The following is a 20873-nucleotide window of genomic DNA, read 5'->3' on the forward strand; positions in this document are numbered from 1 at the left end:
ACAAGTAGCTCAAACTCGCTCATTCAGAGGCGAGGACCGGCGGACGTGCAACAACTTTAATTATAAGTTGAACACCAAACAACAGTTTCCATCTGGAGGCCCTTCATGAGACTCAACACTTGTTAACACTCGCACTAACGGGTTCACGTGGCTCTCAGTCCTGCCCACACCACCAAGCTGACCAATCACAGAGCTTGCGACATGTAGTTACATTTTTTTGAGAGGTGCGTATCAGCCATGGCGAGGGGCATGCAACCACGCGAAGGCTGCACTGGAGCATACACATGTGCTTAATGCAGAAGTATAGATCAGTCTTAATTGACGGTTCATTCCGCTGTGGGAGCCAAAGGATAATAAGTGAAAAAACAACATTTCACTATAACATTTTGTTAATGTATAAGCTGATTTTCTATTTTTCACTTACTTGAAGCTCTACATTTTCTAAAATGGTAATAAAAATGCATAACATTTTATTAATTCAACTAAATTAAACACCAAAATTAAAGTGCGTAAAAACTAAACTAAAGATCAAAACACATACAAATGTTTATGTAATTTATTACAATGGAAAAAGAAAACATAAAATATACAAATAAATGTTTTAATATTTAAAACTATATATATATATTGTCACGGATTGGTCAGGCTCTCACGATCCCCACTCACGAAGATCACCATCACCTGACTTCTAATGAGCACACAGCTGCATCACATTCACGAGCACCAGATAAAAGCACAGCACTCCAGTCGCTCATTGTCCGGGCTCGTCTCGACGAAAGCGGACAACTGAGCGACCACTCAGCGTAGTCATCCTCAGCTAAAACAAACGCTTTACTTACCTGTTCTCTTTGTATTCCTCCTAGTCTTCCTGGTCCACCCGAATCGTCCTGTCTTCCAGTCCTTCCAAGTCTGTGTCATCCTCTGTCAGCTGTATCTGGTGTGTGCTGTCCATCCTCGTGTATTCCTGTTACCCAGCCACGGAGGAAAAGACCCCAACATCATTCCTGATCCTCCTGGCTATCCTTCATGTGCTCCTTGTTGTCATTTAATAAACACCCTAACGTTTCCTTACCTCTGTCTCCTGTCCGCTTCATAACAGAAGCCCGGACCAATAACGACGACAACATGAGCACCCCCGATCACTTTCAAGAGCTGGTGGACCAGTTGAAGCGGATTCTACAGCCACCAGCTCCACTTTCCAACGCACCACCAGCACCGAGCACTTCCGCCTCCACAGTTTCTTCTTCGGCCCTTCCTTCCAGTCCCATGGCCCGACCAGCGCCCTACTCAGGCGGAGCGGGGGAGTGCAATGGTTTTCTGTTACAATGTTCCCTCATATTCGAAATGCAACCTTCTCTATATCCCACAGATAAGTCAAAGATCGCCTACATCGTATCACTACTCTCTGGGCCTGCACTTAAATGGGCTGAGACGATCTGGAACCAAGCCGGGCCGGTCATGAATTCCATCACTACCTTCACGGAGTATTTCAAAGAGGTGTTTGGACGTTCTGATGGGGAAGTAGCCGCTGGAGAGCAGCTGTATCATCTAAAGCAAGGTACTCTATCTACACAGGAATATGCTCTCCGGTTTCGCACTCTAGCAGCTGCAAGTGGATGGAATGAGAGATCGTTGTTGACCACGTACCGGCTCGGCTTGGAACCCACTCTCCGAATCCAGCTGGCCACATTAGATGATACTATGGGTCTGGAGAGATTCATCCAACATTCTCTCCGATGTTCCGATCGTCTCCGTTCCTATCAACAGGACACCATCACCCCCTCGTCTGCACTCCTCCAATCGCCTGAGTCAACAGCCTCTCCAGAACCAGAACCCATGATAATAGAGTCTGGAAGACTGACATCAGCGGAACGACAGAGGAGGCTGACCCGGGGTCTGTGTCTATACTGCGGTGTCAGTGGACACACCCGTATGGAATGTCCCCTTCGTCCCATTCGGACTTCAGTGAGTGTATTCAGTACGAATATTGAACAATGTAAACCACTTACTACCACCGTACAAATAACTACTGCCTCTATTTCTCTCCTTGTCACAGCCCTCATCGACTCCGGGTCAGCAGGGAACTTCATCTCCCAATCCCTCTGTCGTCAACTCCACCTACGTACTGAGGCGTCCTCGCATATATACCAGATACAACCGATAACCCAGTGCACTCGATCTTCGACCCGTATCCATCGACAATGCGAAGACATCCTTCTTCAAGTGGGGTTGTTACATCAAGAGAGGATTCAATTTCTGGTTCTGGAGGGTGCAAATATGGACATCATTCTAGGGCGCCCGTGGCTGGTGAAGCACGATCCCATCATCTCTTGGGGCACAGGAGAGATAAAGAAATGGGGATCTGGATGTGCACCTACCTGTTTTCCAAATCTCCCTCTTCAAGGTCGGAACCCCATTTCTTTGTTTACAACATCGGTCGAGAGTCCTCCTGAGAAGCAGTCTATCCACATTCCTAAGGAGTACAGCTCCTTTCATGATGTCTTCTGCCCCAAGAGAGCTTCCCAGCTACCGCCGCATCGGCCATGGGACTGCGCGATCGACCTAGTTCCAGATGCCCAGTTGCCAAGAGGTAGGATCTACCCGCTCTCGCTTCCAGAGAATCAGGCAATGGAAGATTACATAAGGGAGGCTCTGAGTCAGGGGTACATACGTCACTCAAAATCACCAGCCGCCTCAAGCTTCTTCTTTGTGGCCAAGAAGGACGGAGGGCTGCGTCCATGCATCGACTACAGGGTCCTAAATAACGGTACAGTAAAATACCGATATCCCCTTCCTCTGGTACCAGCCGCTTTGGAACAGCTCCGAGAAGCTAAAGTCTTCACTAAATTGGACCTCCGCAGCGCGTATAATCTGATAAGAATACGTGAGGGGGACCAATGGAAGACAGCATTCGTGACCCCTACTGGCCACTATGAATATGAGGTCATGCCTTACGGTCTGGTCAACGCCCCCTCCGTATTCCAAAACTTCATTCATGAAGTCCTCCGGGAGTTTCTTCACCACTTTGTAATAGTGTACATAGATGACATCCTCATTTACTCCCGGAGTGAGGCCGAACATCGCCAACACGTTGCGGAGGTCCTACACACATTGAGAGAACATCACCTCTACCTCAAAGCGGAGAAATGCTCATTCCACCAGAAGTCGATTCATTTCTTGGGATACATCATTGACCAAACCGGTATACGTATGGATGGGAAGAAAATTGAGGCTGTTCTATCCTGGTCAGAACCCACTTCCATTAAGGAGCTCCAGAGGTTTCTTGGGTTTGCTAACTTTTATAGACGGTTTATCAAGGACTACAGCAGGATTACATCACCTCTCACTAATCTCCTCAAGGGTAAACCCAAAGGACTGGAGTGGACCAAAGAAGCAGCCGCAGCCTTCCGCCTTCTTAAGAAGGAGTTCACAAGGGCCCCACTCCTGACTCATCCTGACCCAAATCTTCCTTTCGTGGTGGAAGTGGACGCATCCACCACCGGCGTCGGGGCAGTATTATCCCAACATCATGATACACCGCCCCGACTGCATCCCTGTGCCTATTTCTCTCGGAAGTTGAGCCCGGCGGAGCAGAATTACAGCATAGGAGACAGGGAGCTTCTAGCAATCAAGCTAGCCTTGGAGGAGTGGCGTCACTGGTTGGAGGGAGCCAAACATCCGTTCCAGGTGATCACAGATCACAAAAACCTCCAATATATCAAAGAGGCCAAGAGACTATGTCCACGTCAAGCCAGATGGTCACTTTTCTTCTCACGTTTTGATTTCTCCATTTCCTATCGTCCAGGACCCAAGAATCTAAGAGCAGACGCTCTCTCTCGTTTACACGAGCATCACGATCATGAAGAACTCCCAACGAAGATTCTTCCCGAACACATCTCCATTTGTCCGATCACCTGGAACGCTCCTCCAGTCGTTGCCACTCCGGAAGCCCCTGCTCCGCCGGGATGCCCTCCTCATCGGCAGTTCATACCACCTGAACACCGGGTAGATCTGATCCACTCCTTACATACCTCGCTAGGCACTGGACATCCAGAGATCAACAATACTCTCTCGCTAGTATCCCAACGATTCTGGTGGCCAAACATGGCAAGGGATGTGAGGCAATATGTTCAGGGCTGTAAGGACTGTGCCCAATCCAAGAGCCCACGTCATCTACCCGCTGGAAAGCTCCATCCCTTGCCGATTCCGAACCGTCCCTGGTCACACCTAGGAGTGGACTTTATCACTGACCTCCCCTCGTCAGAAGGTAATACCTGTATTCTAGTCATCGTAGATAGATTCTCAAAGTTTGTCAAACTAATCCCTCTGAAAGGTCTTCCCACAGCCTTTGAAACAGCCGACAATATCTTTAATCAAGTCTTCAGGTCATTTGGTATTCCAGAAGATATTGTGTCGGACAGAGGTCCACAGTTCATCTCACGTCTATGGAAAGCCTTCTTCAAGCTCCTAGGTGTGGCCGTCAGCCTCTCTTCTGGATATCATCCCCAAACCAACGGGCAGACAGAGAGGAAGATTCAGGAGGTGGGACGGTTCCTGAGGACCTTCTGCAGTGGTCACCAGAGCTCCTGGAGCCAGTATTTGGGCTGGGCAGAATATGCCCAAAATTCACTGCGGCAACCCTCCACCGGACTCACGCCATTCCAGTGCGTCCTGGGCTTCCAACCACCGCTCTTTCCCTGGGATGGCGAACCATCTGATGTCCCCGCAGTGGATCACTGGTTCCGGGAGAGCGAGAGAGTCTGGGACGAGGCTCATCAACATCTGCAGAGGGCAGTCCGTCGAAGCAAGGTAACCGCCGATAGAAGAAGGTCTGAAGAACCCAGATACACACCCGGACAAAAGGTGTGGCTATCCACCCGGGACATACGCATGCGACTGCCCTCTCGCAAGTTAAGTCCCCGATTTGTTGGTCCCTTCACCATCGTGGAACAGGTTAACCCCGTCACCTACAAACTACAATTACCCTCTCACTACCGTATTCACCCTACATTCCACGTATCACTCCTGAAACCCTATCACGATCCTGTTCTTCCCTCCACAGAGCCTGACCACGAAGAGGAACCCCCTCCTCCACTGCTCCTAGAAGAAGGAGCCGTCTACGCAGTGAAGGAGATCTTGCGTTCCCGACGTCGTGGTGGCCAGTTGGAGTACCTGGTGGACTGGGAAGGGTACGGCCCCGAAGAAAGGACATGGGTTCCCAGAGCTGATATTCTCGATCCTAGTCTCATGGTGGAGTTTCATGAGAGCCACCCTGAGTTCCCAGCGCCTAGAGGCAGAGGGAGACCACCACGGCGTCGGAGGTGTCGGCCCTCAGGAGCGGGCCCTGGGGAGGGGGGTACTGTCACGGATTGGTCAGGCTCTCACGATCCCCACTCACGAAGATCACCATCACCTGACTTCTAATGAGCACACAGCTGCATCACATTCACGAGCACCAGATAAAAGCACAGCACTCCAGTCGCTCATTGTCCGGGCTCGTCTCGACGAAAGCGGACAACTGAGCGACCACTCAGCGTAGTCATCCTCAGCTAAAACAAACGCTTTACTTACCTGTTCTCTTTGTATTCCTCCTAGTCTTCCTGGTCCACCCGAATCGTCCTGTCTTCCAGTCCTTCCAAGTCTGTGTCATCCTCTGTCAGCTGTATCTGGTGTGTGCTGTCCATCCTCGTGTATTCCTGTTACCCAGCCACGGAGGAAAAGACCCCAACATCATTCCTGATCCTCCTGGCTATCCTTCATGTGCTCCTTGTTGTCATTTAATAAACACCCTAACGTTTCCTTACCTCTGTCTCCTGTCCGCTTCATAACATATATATGCACACTTAAAAATCAACAAAAATAAAATATTTACCATTTTATACATTAAAAAATATCAATGGCTACAACACAAACACATTTTTCGTATTTAATAAAATGAAATAGAAAACTAAAAATTGTAAACAAATGTTTTAATATTAAAAATAAAATATTAGCAATAATACAAAAATACTGGAAACTATGAAAAAAGCTACTAAAACATGCTAGAAAAATGATTGCTAATTATGTAAAACAACACAACAGTGCCAAGACATCCAAAATAATTAGAAAGAAACCTACTTAGAAAAAAGGTAATTAAATGTAAAAAAGATCCAAATGCAAATAAAAATAAACACAAAAAAAATACAAAAAATGAAAAAAAAAATTGTGACGGTATTAATTACAAGAAAAAGGGAAATTACAAATATGAATATATATATATATATATATATATATATATATATATATATACACACACACGTATATACATACATTTATATATACACGTATATACATACAGGCACAGAGTGTAAAAAAACAGTGCTGGAGGTTTTTATATCAGTAGTGTGCTGTAGTGAATCACTGGAGGAGGAGAGAGAGAGAGAGAGAGACCAGGAAACTGAAAGACAAAAAGAGAGAGAGAAAACAGGGAACAGAAAGAGAGACAGAAAGAAGAAAACAGAAGAAGAGGACAGAAAGAGCAGATCAGGTCTAATATAGCTCGTCTGGTGAGTGTTTTTGATATTTTATTTTGCTTTAGATTCTTATATATAGTAGTACGGCGGGCTGTCTAGTGTGTGTTCAGTCGCTCACGCGCACGTGTGTGTGTGTGTGTGAGTCAGCGGGAGTGAGTTCAGTCTTTCTGCTCAGAGCCGTTGCTGTTTGATAGTTTCATTAGTACTGAATCAGTAATCAGCAGTGCTCGCTGTGTTTTAGTCATGTGAGTTTGTTTTTTAAAGTCTGTTGAATTGTTATTTTCAGTTTCTGTTTTAGTCATTTTTGGTGCTTTAATTTAAACGGAAACAATAACCTTAATTGAATTAAAATATTATATTAAAAAGTGAATAAAATGTTTTTATATTGTGCTTTATTTCTGATCATTTTGTTTCATTTAATTTCACATTAGATTTTACAGGTTTTATTTTATCCAGGTTTTTTCGTTAGCTACATTTTGCCAGATTTTACTCATGAATAAATGAAAAACTGCCTTTCTAAATTACAAAAGGAACTTCATTAAATGTGTAATTCTCCTCAAATTTGCTGATTCTTATCATTGTTGTTATTATTATTATTTATTACTACTAAACATTATGTTCACCGTGTTCTGATGTTGTATAAAGGCAAATATTAATAAATACTAAAATAATTTTAAATACAATTAATGAAAAAATAGATATTAATAACTTTAGTAAAGTTACAAAAATTGAAAAAGAGAAGAGGAAATAAATCAAAACAAAATCCAAACTAATAAATAATTCAAAAATTTAAGTAGATAATAAAAATTTTTAATCCTAAAAACTAATAAAAAATAATAATACATTCAAGTAAAAAAAGAAATATGTGTATATATACGTATACATGTGTGTATGTGTGCAAAACTGAGTATGACATTACACTAGGGTTTAGAAGACAGCGTCCTTACTGTATAAATGTACTTTGTTTTCATTTAAGAAGCAGGTAATATTACAGTATTGTGTGTAGTCAATATTCCACTCGGCATTACTCAGGATGTGTCTATTACTAAACCTCATTTGCGTTTGTAGATTTTGAAAGAGAAGAAGCCGCTCACTGATTGGTCCAACATCACCGGCTCCGCCCCCTGTATGATGTCACTCAGCCCTCTGACCATTCACAGGGCAGCGCAGGTGAGCATGAGTGATGATGAAGATGATGATGATGTTCAGTGATTCTGACGCTGGTGATCATGTTGACAGGAGTCTCTGAAGGACTCGTGCAGTTTACCGCGCAGACGCAGCTCTCACAGGAAGACCACAGACAGACCCATGTCTGCGCAAGGTGAGAAAAGCAACTCTCTGAAGGCTGTTGCTCACTGAATACAAATTTTTCGTCTGTCTTTTTCATACATAAAAAAAAATCCTGCTACCTCAAGTTGTATCAGGCGTATTCACACACTAGCTCCAAAAGTTTTCTCCGTCATTAAAAAATTCCGATCTGAAAAAGCATTTTAAGAGGTGTTTTGACAATCCAGTGGCACCGCACAAGCAAAAGGCTAAATCCAAAATGGCGTTGGAGAAATTAATCCACTTGGTCCTGCAACCAAAGCTCTTATATATAAGCAAAGCATGGAATATATGAGCAGTATCACAGGAGTGGCAGTGCGGTATGGCTGTATATCAGCACTGATGGGAGGAGTGTGTTGGCTTTGTGTCCTACTAGTGACGTTATACAACCATATGACACTGCTACTCGTGTGATATAGCGTTTATACAACAGTTTGACGGCTAATCGTGTGTATGAAAAAGAAAATCAAACACAGAGAGTCTCAATCCCTTTTGTATGAGGAACTACTTTCTTCCACAATTCATTCACATCTGCAGCTGACATCAGATCAGCAGAAGCTGTTGCTCATTCACTAACGTCACTGTAGAGCTAGTGTTTGAATGACTCTCTAGCATAAATGTCTAAAGTGATGACAAAACAGGTCATTTTACTCACATTTTAAGATTATAAGGCTGAACGGCATGAAATGCCATCAGTCTACAGAGATTTAGCAGTATTTCTCTGCTGCAATCAGGAGATCACAATAATTAACCCAGATAAAGCCAAAGCAAAGCAAATACTAGCAGATTACTGTTGTGTTTGCGGTAAGGAAAAACACATGCGGGCATTTCTTCTTTCTTACTTTTAACTGGACTGGTCTGCAGTAATGAAAACAGGAGACGCGTTAGAAACAAACAGATAGCCAACCAAAACGTAACTGAGGGTTAAATAAAGAGTGGCCAACACAAAATACACGCATTCCTGATATGAGAGTCTCACACTCAATACACTACAATTACTATGGTATACATGCAGCACTACAACATATAAAAGAGAGAGATCGACTTAGAAAGTCACTTACCAGTTTCATAATGATTTGATCAGCTGTAGTTAGAAATTGCGCTGGGTTTTTCCTCCTCTAAGGGCTTGTTATGTCACCATCTTTCTGGATGGACAACGTCAATCTTATTTGCTCCGTTTAAAGACAGGCTAATGGCTGCCAACATGCTGTCTCTCAGAAATTATCAATATTTAAAATAGGCACTATCCTTATGAATAAACTGCATAGTTGCAATCTAAAAAACTACATTATCGCCTAAAAAGTACATGATGTTGTCCAACAGCAGGGATGTTTCTCAAACCGTAAAGTGTCCTCTGCTTGTTACTGTATGTGGGCGGAGTAACACATAAGGCTAAAGAGTGATGAGGCTGTAGGAGTGCTGCTATTTGCAGAATATTGCACAGCAATCCAGAACCAGACAGAACTGTTGTATAAATATATATATATATATATATATATATGGGATATGTATAATACACATATAAAACAAGTGTTCTGTGGTTTATTGTATGCTAGTTTGTCGGCGTAGATTGTGTGTGTCCGTCTCTCTGTACCTTAGACAAACTGCCTCTGTTAAGGATCAATTGGTTGACAGAAAGTGTGAAACTGAGCCCTGGACATCCTGAAGTAGAGGTTGAATGTGTGGGGATAATCTCGCAACTCTTTGATAAGGATGTAGATCTCCTTCCTCTCTTCGCAATCTGAGGATGGGATGGACCCAATATTTCCTCATTTTCTTTTGTTAAGTAGGGAGAAGACAACAAAATCAGCTTCGCTACTCCAAGACTGGAACTGTTGTTTTGCTAATTATTTCGCAGCGGATTAATTAATACGCATCAGACTCTGTGTGCAGAAACCGCAGTGTTGTTTTTACGCAATATGTCTGTTTGTCCACATGAAAACGCAGTATCAGGTGACTGAAACCGAAACTTGCCGAAACTCCGGGTACAGTGTGGTTGTGTGGACACTAAAACTGGAGATTTGTCCTCATGACGTCAACGTGTGCGCTGTTTTCTCCTTTCTGATTAGCCAACACGGCTGGGTTCACACCCAACGCTGAAGACATGAATCCTACACATTTGTGGCAAACCTGTTGTGTATTACAGATTGTTCTCACCGCGGGACAGTAATCCACCTCTGTTCAAACGTTTACATTGATTTGTATGCAGTTTACTCGTGAAATATACTTAATTCCGATTTGTTATAAACCCAGCAGAAAAGGCTTTTATTGCGCCCTCTGGATTTGGCGTGACCTTAAAGTCAGCTTGAAATCAAATTTTACAGTGTTTATTTTGCTATCTCACATTGTTATCCTTAAGGTGAATAATTAATCATGTTAATTCAATGAGTGGTGGTACTTCTGTTGACGTCAACCAGAGGGTTTCCAAAGCAACTGCATATTAATATCCTCTCTTAGCATTAGTTTGCACTTTAGGGAATGATGCGCAAAAGGAAGCCCCGCCCCCTACTTAATATTCTGTTTCAGTTGGAAGTACATCAACATACTGAAGTAAAAGTCTCTGCAACTTCCGGGTCATGTGGACTTTGACATGCAGCACGGTGCAGTTTTGCATTGTCATGTGGACAGATTTTTTTTCTTTAACTAATGGGGGGAAACTCAGTGTACATGTGGACGTGGCCTAAAACACTCACTCATATCAGCTTTCAGAGCAGACTGTTGAGAAACGGCTCAACGGCGGAGCGTGTCGCAGCAGATTTGTCTGTTCTCTGTATAAAGGTGTGCCGTGTTTCTGGAAAAGCCAGAAAATCCGCCTGCTGTGCTTTTGTTTGCCTTATATTCCCGAACAGCACAGTCTGACACACCTGTGACACAGGTGTCTTTATGGAGCCAGACATCATACTGATATAACAGATAATGATTGATGGACTGAATGTGACTTTTATGTCACTTCCTGTTTGATTCCAACCTTTAGAAAACACTGATGGAGGAAAATTAGAGGAAGGGATGTACGATACTGGGAAAATAGGTGATATTCGTTCATTCATTTATTTTAGTCCCTTTATTAATCTGGGGTTGCGACAGCGGAATGAGACGGCCATTTATCCAGCACGTTTTACACAGCTGATGTTCTTCCAGCTGCAACCCAATACTGGTAAACACCCATACACACTCAATAACACAATACACTACAGCCAATTTAGTTCATCAATTCCCCTATAGCGCATGTGTCTGGACTGTGGAGGAAACCGGAGCGCCTGGAGGAAACCCACGTCAACCCTGGGAGAACATGCAAACTCCACACAGAAATCGAACCAGAGGCCACAATGCTAACCACTGAGCCACCTTGTCACCAATATGCTATATTGTTGTTGAATATTAAAATAAGCATATTTCTAGTCATATAGCAATAATCTAGAGAAGTGCTGCTGTTTTATTACCTTTTAAATAAAAGTTATTTTAATAAGTATATTTTAATATAAAGTATATTTTTAAATGATTTAAGGGAGGGTTTTTATTTAGGAAATATTTTAAGGGAAATGTTTAAAAAGCTGTCTTCTGGAGGAGTTTTAGAATATTTATCAACATTTTTATCAGAGTTGTTATTATTTCTGTGTGTTTTTTTGTATATTGTATAATTATGAAATAGTTATGATGTACAAGTGTTGCCATTAAGAAAGCCAATGCTGCTGATATGGCAGTAAAACATACATACACAAATGAATTCTCTAGATGTTGTGGTTGGTTTGGTGTTTCTGTTCTGATTTCTTGCTAATTAAAAATAAAGTTCAGAAAATATTTGAATGATCATATACTTATTTTAAATGTTGTTTAAATGTTATGTAGGATTTTACTGTTTTGCTATTTTATTTCTATGAAGAAATTGCAAAATGATTTAGACAATTTAAATTAGAGATGCCCAAACTAGGGCTCATGGCCAAAGGCTGGCCCTCGGGTGCTACCCAGTGATGGGCTGCAGCTGGAAGAGCTGCTGTGTAAAACATATGCTGGATAAATAGGCGGCTGATTCCACTGTGGCGACCCCTAATAAATAAAGGGACTGAGCTGAAGGAAAATGAATGATTAAATCTTGTAAATGAATCCGATTTAAAACATACACTGTTACTGATGGATAGAGGACAATGCAATGCAGAAGACACCGGCAGAGGCAGGTGCAGCTTTTTTCATTGATCTCCATTGTGTTAAAAAAAGGAATGATGTTTTTATTGTTATTATTGTATTAAGTTCATTAAAAATTCAGTTGCATTATTTAATATGGTTACATTCATTTATTTATGAATGATATGAAATTAAGAAATGACCCACAGCAACAAGTGTAATAAACACTTCCAAACTAATATTTAGCTGCTTGTTCAACCTACATATGGAAAATAAGCATGAAAAACACAATTCTTGCCCTTTTTATCATTTTTTTTGGGGGGGGGGGGGGGTAATTGTATGTTTAATCTACTTAAATGTGTAATCGATTTGTGTTAGGACAACCTGAGTGAACTGTGGAACCCTGCATTTTTTTACAGTGTAGGTCAGCCCACAGCCCTCAAGCAGGTTTTGGTTTTCGGCCCTTCATAAGGGAAAGTTTGGGCGCCTCTGATGCATAAATTTTGCATAAACTTAACTTTCTTCAGGGCTGCACAATACTGAGCAAGATATTCTATAATGTTGTTGAGTAATGCAATATGAAGCATGTTTCCATTCAGGTGTATCCAATTAAATTCATGCAAATTGTTTTGTATTTCTCTGAAAATATTTGAGTAATTATGTTGTACTATTTCAATAACTTATTTTAAAGATTTCCTAGTATTTTAAATATATTTAGAATTTTTAAAATATATTTTAAATATATATTTAGCATTTTTTTCTACAAAGATATGCTAGATTATTTGCAGACGATATATATATATATATATATGATTGTAAAATAAATGTGAACCATAAGGAAAAAATCATTTATGAAATGAAATAAAGCTAATTATATTAGAAAAAGCTCTTTTATTTAGAGACATGTTAAACAATATTCAAAAAATACATTAAAATGACAACAGAAAATACTGAAGTAAAAATCAAATGATTAATATAGATTAAAATATATTATTAACCAAACCAAATAAAAGAAATCAACATTTATAAGAGTGCAGTTTTCTTTCCCGTTGACTTCTGCTATACTGTAAAAATGATTATAGATTCAAAGGAAATCCAACATAAATGAGTGAGTAAATATTGAGAGAGTTGAGTGTTTGTGTGCTGTCTGACTGATTGTAGCGTGTGTGTGTGTTTTCAGTGTTGGTGCGGATGACTCCAGACACACACACAGAGTCTGCATCTCCTCGGCTCCATCAGCCGGCTCATCGGCTCAGTAACAGACAGAAAACGGCGGCGGCAGACACATCACACACACCCTGCAACAGCACAAACACCTCCCGCGCACCCAGGTGAGCTGTACGTGTGTGTGGGTGTGTATATGTGATTATGTGTGAGGGTTTTTGTGATTGTGTGTGTCTTTATGTGTGTGTGTGTGATCAAGTGTGAGAGAGTATTTGTGTGTGTGTTTGTGTTTTTTTTGTGAGTGTATGTGTGTGAGCAAGGGTGGATAAGAAATGGTGTGTGTGAGTGTGTGTGTGAGAGAGAGTATGTATTTAAATAAGTCTTAAATGTGTGTGTTTTGATAGTATCGTCATTAAGTTATGAATAGGGAATGTCTGATATAGCTGACATAAGAGTACTGCTGGTGATGTCCAACAGGAGGCGCTATACTCTTAGAAACAGGTTTGCTATGTGTGTGTGAAGTGCCTGTTCTGTCTGTTCTAGCGCATCACACTCATTTAAGCTTCAGTGTATTTGTGTAGCTTGTTGATCAGTGATGATCAATCACTCATCTGTTTATTGTTTAACTGTATCTGCAGTCAGTCTGTCTGAAGTGTTGTCTTGGCAAATTTATGAAAATGTGCAAGAGACGTGTGTGTGTGTGTGTGAGAAAGAGAGAGTGTTATTCTGGGAGCCATCATTATATAATATCCTAATTAAATAAAGTACCAGGATTCTCTCTTCGCTATGTTTCTTAGCTCCCGTTCACACTAATACGCTTTAGTTTTAAAAGCATAAGTTTAGCTACGGTTTCGCCTTCCGTCCACACTACTCCAGAATCTTTGAGCCCTGAAAACTGAGCTTTTTGCAAGTGCTGAAGAGGCCATTTTCATTTTGAACCGCTGCTGCTCTGTGTCAGTGTGGATGGGGGAAACGGAGATATCTGAAAGCGGAGGCCTGGCTGCAGACATTCACTATCTGCTTGGGGCTTTTCCCCTCAATATTAAGTGTACAAAGTTCAGTCTTGCGCCCTTTCCTTAAGTTCAGACTTCACAAGTTTGATATGGAAAACAATCTCCTGAGGACACGTCTGGTAAATCTTTCAAAGGGAACAGTGTACTGTATAACCTCATTCACATCACCCTGGATATATCTTAACAATGAGATGAAAACATTATATAAGGAACTGCCTATTTTCATTTTAATATTAACAACTTAACAGTGTAGGGATAATTTACAGTTTGAACCCAAAGAATGAGCAGTCTATCAGCCGGAGTCAGAGATTCAGATAAATAAATAAAGTTTGCTGAAGATAGTTTCATCAGCAGAAGCCAGCTTCAACACTTGCAATGAGTTCCATGGCTGTTCTGCTTACAATCATAAATCAACATCAATTATACTCTCACATAACGTCATTAACTGCGTCATATATATATATATATATATATATATATATATATATATATATATATATATATATATATATATATATATATATATATATATATATATATATAGGTGTCTAACCTGATTGGTTAAAGCACAGATAGACTAGGAAAATTTCCACGTTGGTGTGTGCGTACAATTTTGAACAATATCTGACTGTTTAGAGCTGACCTCAGACAATCACAATCAAATAGAACACACACACACACACACTCGAAGTATAATCTGTTTCTTACCCAAGGCTGAGTGTACTCTCAGCTGTCTTTATCAAAACTGGTTAAAATCCGGTATAGTCTACATTCAGGCAGTTATAATATCCTTACTACACAAACTTTATCATGAATATAAAGGAAAATCACTTTAAACAGAATTAACACGTAATAATAATATCAAAATCCCTTTAGACAGTGTTAACATATAGTAATACACATAGGAAAACAGTTGTTTTCAATCATCATGCCCTTCAGTTAGGTCTCCATGACCTCTCACCTGGTTTGGTGGCTCCTGAAAATGGAGTTACAAAGAGACACGCAAACGCACTGAACATTCTTATATAGAGCAATGTGTTGTTATTCATTAGTCAAAATCATTTAATTAATTATTTAATCTTGAAAATACTGAATCAAATAATCATGTTAATAAAGCAGTGAGAAAAGTGATAATGAGTAAAGGATAAACGTTGATCCTTGATTGAGACGGATTGGAAGGCAGAAATCCGAATCCATCAACAGTGTGGTGTAGCTGCATATTTATATGAGCGTCATCTTCACTGTGTGCATATTTATAACAAAACAGAGCCTATAACATCACTGCCTCCTTTCATTTTCACTGAAAAACACCAAACACCCTCTCTTTTGTTGAATATCAGTTTTAATAATCAATAATGGCCATTATAGCAGTATAACGTACAAAAAGTTTATACAATATAGGAAATAAAGACAAGCAATCAGTCAGTGTGCAGAATCAGTGTAAGCGGTTATATAAATTAATCTTTGCGCTTAGCCAAAACACATTACCCGAGAACAATAATAGATTCAAAAGACTGAAGAGTTAGATGATGAATTAAATATCACAATTAACAACTATAGTGTGATGAGATCCAGTGGAAGATCCTTGATGAACTGTCAGACGTGCTCTGCTCTCACCTGGGGAGCTGTGTTCAAAGCACCCACTGACTGCCGAGAGCTCAGACATGCACATACGCTGCAGCGCATGCCAGAGTGTGTGTGATCATGTGATGTGCGTTTTCAGTGGTATAGTGTGGACGGAGAGCTGTTCGGAAACACTAGATGAAACGCCAGTGTGGACGCGGATTGCTCTCATTCTAAAAAGACATATTAAAATTAAAACCTATTAGTGTAAACCTGAGTTGTGTTTAGGACCGTCTTTTGTAATGTCTTTCAAGGAATAATTAGATTCATGCCTTACCACAAGGTATTTTGATGGATTCAGCGAATGAATCAAATGTCCACTGCAGAAAGAAGATGAATAAAAATACATCTTTATTAACAAAATAAATCCAGTGGAAAAGATGAATAAAACAAATACAAGAACAAAACAAAGTCCTATACCTTATTCTCCTTTGAGAACAAGGGGCCGTTCACACAGAATACCTGATTCTAGTGATTGATAAAATACAGCGGGGAAATAAGTATTGTATAAATATAGATAATAAGTAAAGTAAATATAAACCAATAAGGCTACATTCACTCTGCAGCCAACTGTGGCCCGAATCTGATTTTTCCCCTTCATGTGACTCAGGTGATGACAGTGTGAACAGCCCGAACTGCATGGAATCTGATCTTTTCAGGTCAGATCTGTGCCACTTTCATATGTAGTCTTAAATCAGACACAGATCTGATGTTTTGTAATGCGACCGCAGTGTGAACAGTTATGTCGGATTTCAAGTGACTTTTACATAATCTTCGAGGGACATGCGTCATCATTCTGTGCTGCAGACATCCTCTACTCCTCAGCATCAAAGTAGAAAAGCACGCATGGTGTTTACTGTACCACAGAAAGTTGGTTGTTCATGTTGAAAAAGATTTTGAAGGCAAAACTGGTGCTTGTTAACTAATCTGGTGAATGATTGAGGCACTGGTTGATCGTGAAGCTGAAGAGTGTCGTGGGTGTTGGGGATAGGGGATCCATGTGCAAAGGAGGGAGAACATTCTCTCAGAGAGAAAAAGGGGCAGGTGCTCGAGCACCCAAACCCCCCTTCTGTACGGTCTGCTGTTTATAACGAAGCAAAATTAAATAAGTCAGCAAACGGAGATAAAGCAACTCAGCCTTCACAGTTCAGTCTGCAGCTGCTCATTAACCCTTGATGAGTTCACTACACCGCTGGTCAAACAAACGTGCACCGCGGTTATCATAAATCACAAATGATCAGTGTTTTCAATCACAAGTGACTTATTTTAGATTTCAAATGCTGAAATACACATTAGTAGTAGCAGAACAATCATTTACAGTTGATGAATATATACACCACGGTTGTCTGTGAAAAGGGCAATAATCATATAAGCATGATCTGACAGCGTGCTTACTTCATACAGTATACACATTCTGTGCATTATTAGACAGTTTGTGCTGTCCATATATGTACTTTTGCACATGCAGGTCAGTTTAGGAACAGGATCTGTTTACACTGCAAATCTGATACTGGCCACATTTATAAGAGCAGTGTGAACAGCCATGCAAAAACGTCAGATCTGAGAAAAAATCTGATTTGAGCACTACGCAACGTAACCTAAGTAAAGTATAAATAACTCATTGCCATGTTTTTTCTGGGAACAATATTCCTAAAGGAGCTAGTGACATGGAATTGAAGCAGATTTTGGACAAAACTCAAACAATACAAACATAAAACAAAACAAACAAATCTGATTAATGAGTATGTGTGATAAGAATGAAATGGCAGAAGGAGAAAGCACTGAACTACGGAAATGTATTTTATACTTTATATTGTTGAAATATTGAAAAAATTCAATAAAAAAGGTCAGGAGAGGTTTTTCTTCAAAGTCAACAATCTTAGTAATTTATTGGATACAACTGAATAATTTGATTCACAGAATTCTGCTATCCTCAAAGCAATGCAAGAATTACATTCAGGAGGTGTGTAACAGTTTTCATCTCCGACAACTAATATAGGCAGCTGATATTAACAGGTGGAGTTTAGAGAAATTCATCACTCTTCAATCTTTCTCCAGTCCTCCATTGACCGCACCCATACATACATCCTCTTTTTCATATGAAGTCTCTGCACAACATTAAAAGCAGAAGACTTTCTCAACTGCACATATTCTGTGTTCAGTTTTAGCACATTTCTGCTGACAGGAAGATTAGCAGCAGAGCTCAGGTTAATTTTAGACAATCAGGCCTTTGCATTTAAATCAGCTTCCTCTACTTCTGCAAAAATGCTTTATTATGGTCAGATCACCATCTCCACACCAGATACAGTTGAAGTCAGAATTATTAGCCCCCCTTTGAATTATTTTTCTTTTTTAAATATTTCTCAAATGATGTTTAACAGAGCAAGGAAATTTTCACAGTATGTCTGATAATATTTTTTCTTATTATTTGTTTTATTTCAGCTAGAATAAAAGCAGTTATTAATTTTTAAACACCATTTTAAGGTCAATATTATTAACCCCTTTAAGCTATATTTTTTTCCGATAGTCTACAGAACAAACCATCGTTATACAATGACTTGTCTAATTACCCTAACCTGCCTAGTTAAGCTAATTAACCTAGTTAAGCCTTTAAATGTCAATTTAAGCTGTATAGAAGTGTCTTGAAGAATCAGTATTAACCAGTATTCAACTGAATAACAGTCTACTATTAATATCGGAGTTGACTGAGAAAACCAGAGAGGAGCAGAAGCAGGAGACGAGGTCATGATGATAAAGAAAGAGCAGTTTATTGAATAAATTTCGTCTGACCAGGATAAATCCAACAAGTCTTATTATACCACAAGCAACAGCAATGGAAAATTACTGCTTCACAACATTGTCAAGAGACAATACAGACCTTGAAATGGAGACATTCTCTTATCTCTTACTCAAGAAAACAAGTGTCGCTTGAATCCACAGTCATAAGATTATAACAATATGGAAAAATGGAAATAACAATGAAGCAATAATTATAGGAAAATAGTAATAATAAAATATAAAAACATAATAAAATGACAAATAATAATCAAATCATCAACTAATGATCAATAAAACGATATAATAATAATTATGTAAATGACTAATGATCATATGATTAAATAAAACAATTCAATGAAGAATAAATGAATAAAAACAAATAAAAATAAAACACAAATCAATAGTTGCTTTCTTGAAACACACACACATAAGTTTGCTACAATTATTCTCAGATCCCTGTTAGATTCAAGCATATGCAAGCCATCTCACACTCAACAGTAGAACTTCAGTTAATTTATCACCTTTAAGCAATACAAATACAATTGTTTATTAAAATATTTTCCTTTTTCCCAACAATATAAAAGGCTTTTTTGGTGCCGCAGCTTAAAGACGCCTGTTATATGGAGAATGAAGTCACATGCATTGCACAGGCTTCAACAGAGTGTCAAAATCTTGATGGCTCTGTGGGTCTCGTCTATCAAATCTGAGCTTTATTTTATATTCTCTATTGGATTCGGTTCAGGTGATTGGTTGGGCCATTCTACAGCTTGATTTTCTTTCTCTGAAAGCATCCGAGAGTCTCCTTAGCTGTGTTTTGGATCATTGTTTTGCTGAAATGGTTTGATCTTCATCCTCCTGCAAATGTAGATGTTGGACTGAAGCAGCTGATATTCATTTACACTGAGGAAGGGCAGAGAGTTGCTGAAGAACTACTGAGAGATTTCAGCTGCCAAACTACACCTTCCTTTCTGCATGTGTTTAATACGTTTTCTGTGCATCATTTCATTTTATTAAACAGAACTTCCTTTGTAAACTAATTAGATTTGTTTTCTTTTCAAATATGGATTTCTTTGGTTGTTATGAACATCCTGTGAAAATTTCAAGTCAACAGCGCATTTAGAAATATGTTTTCTGTTGTGTATATAATCAAGAGCGTGTGATTTACTTTAATTTGACTTCAGAATGGCTCCTGGTATCTAATGTTTATGCAGAAAGCACACATCGATCACTGTTCTAGCTATGTATCTAAGTTAATCTTTTAGTAATACATGCGTCCCTCGCTATTCACCTTTGGTGGCCTTGCAGTTTTGCAGATTTTTCTTTGTGCAGTTTTGACCATTTCTGCGTCCTGATTGGCTGTAGACCATTGTCAATCAATCTCCTCTGTGTGTCCTGTACAGTACAGAATGCGTCCAGCTTGCTAAATTAACATAAATCTTCGATCGCTAGCGGTGTGAGTTTCAACAAGGATGCAAAAAGGGTTGTAACTGTCCACAGCAAGACCATCGTAAAGGGAGTCTGCTTTAGCTTTGTGGATCAGTGACTGCAGGATAAAGATCATTACACTGGATGCCAATATTATCCACACTAAAGCTAAAAAGCTTTATGAAGCTTTTGCTGACAGCGATGAATGTTTGCAGCTGAAAGCAGGTTTTAATCTTTGGTTTCGTTCTATAATACTGGACTTATTTTTCTAGGAAGGTTTGAACTTTGAGAGTGTTTAAACTTATGTAGTGAGGGGTTTTAAAGCCTTAAAACGTCACGGATTTCACCTATCACAGGTCATTTTTAGACCGTAACACCAGCGATAAATGAGGGACCACTGTATTAGACATTAGAAATGAGTACGCAAGCAATGTTTAGATACAAGATAAATGCTAATGATATTTGTACTTTGCAAAAGTCAGACAGAAACTGTGGCTAACCGTGAAAGGAAAGAAAACAGAAATAATAGAACAAATACAATACAGATAGTATGTGTGTGTCTGATGTGTGTGTGTGTGTGTGTCTGTTTGTTTTTGTGTATGTGTTTGTATGTGGTTCTGTGTGTGTGTTTATGTTTGTCTGTGTTTAAGTATGTGTGTGTGTTTGTGTCTAATATGTATATGTGTGTGGGTGTGTTGGTGTGTTTTTGTGTCTGTGTTTGTGTGTGTGTATGTGTTTGTTTCTGTGTGTGTGCGAGTCTGTGTATGAGTTTGTGTCTGTATTTGAGTATGTCTGTGTTTGTGTGTGCGTCTGTGTGTGTTTGTGTTTATGTTTATGTCTCTGTGTTTGTGTGTGTGTGTGTGTGTGTGTGTGTGTGTCATCCTTTACTTCTCTTATTACCATTCTTAATATC

The 20873-nt window shown here is 39.9% G+C and overlaps 2 protein-coding genes across 2 annotated transcripts in view; one reads left to right on the forward strand and one right to left on the reverse strand.

The window, feature by feature from the left end:
* The window catches only part of LOC130242868 (pleckstrin homology-like domain family B member 3), a 60866-nt gene that overhangs the window by 23454 nt on the left and 16539 nt on the right, over positions 1 to 20873 (forward strand). The window contains exons 9-11 of the mRNA XM_056474806.1: positions 7581 to 7682; positions 7752 to 7833; positions 13138 to 13288. Of these exons, the coding sequence (XP_056330781.1) occupies positions 7581 to 7682; positions 7752 to 7833; positions 13138 to 13288 (335 nt within the window). The remainder of the gene's footprint in view (positions 1 to 7580; positions 7683 to 7751; positions 7834 to 13137; positions 13289 to 20873) is intronic.
* The window catches only part of LOC130242869 (uncharacterized), a 7763-nt gene continuing 7689 nt past the window's right edge, over positions 20800 to 20873 (reverse strand). Inside the window, exon 3 of the mRNA XM_056474807.1 lies at positions 20800 to 20873. This exon is cut by the window's right edge and continues 1468 nt beyond it. The gene's annotated coding sequence lies outside the window, so the exon portion shown is untranslated.

This window comes from Danio aesculapii, chromosome 16, assembly GCF_903798145.1.
Source record: "Danio aesculapii chromosome 16, fDanAes4.1, whole genome shotgun sequence".
NCBI lineage: Eukaryota > Metazoa > Chordata > Actinopteri > Cypriniformes > Danionidae > Danio > Danio aesculapii.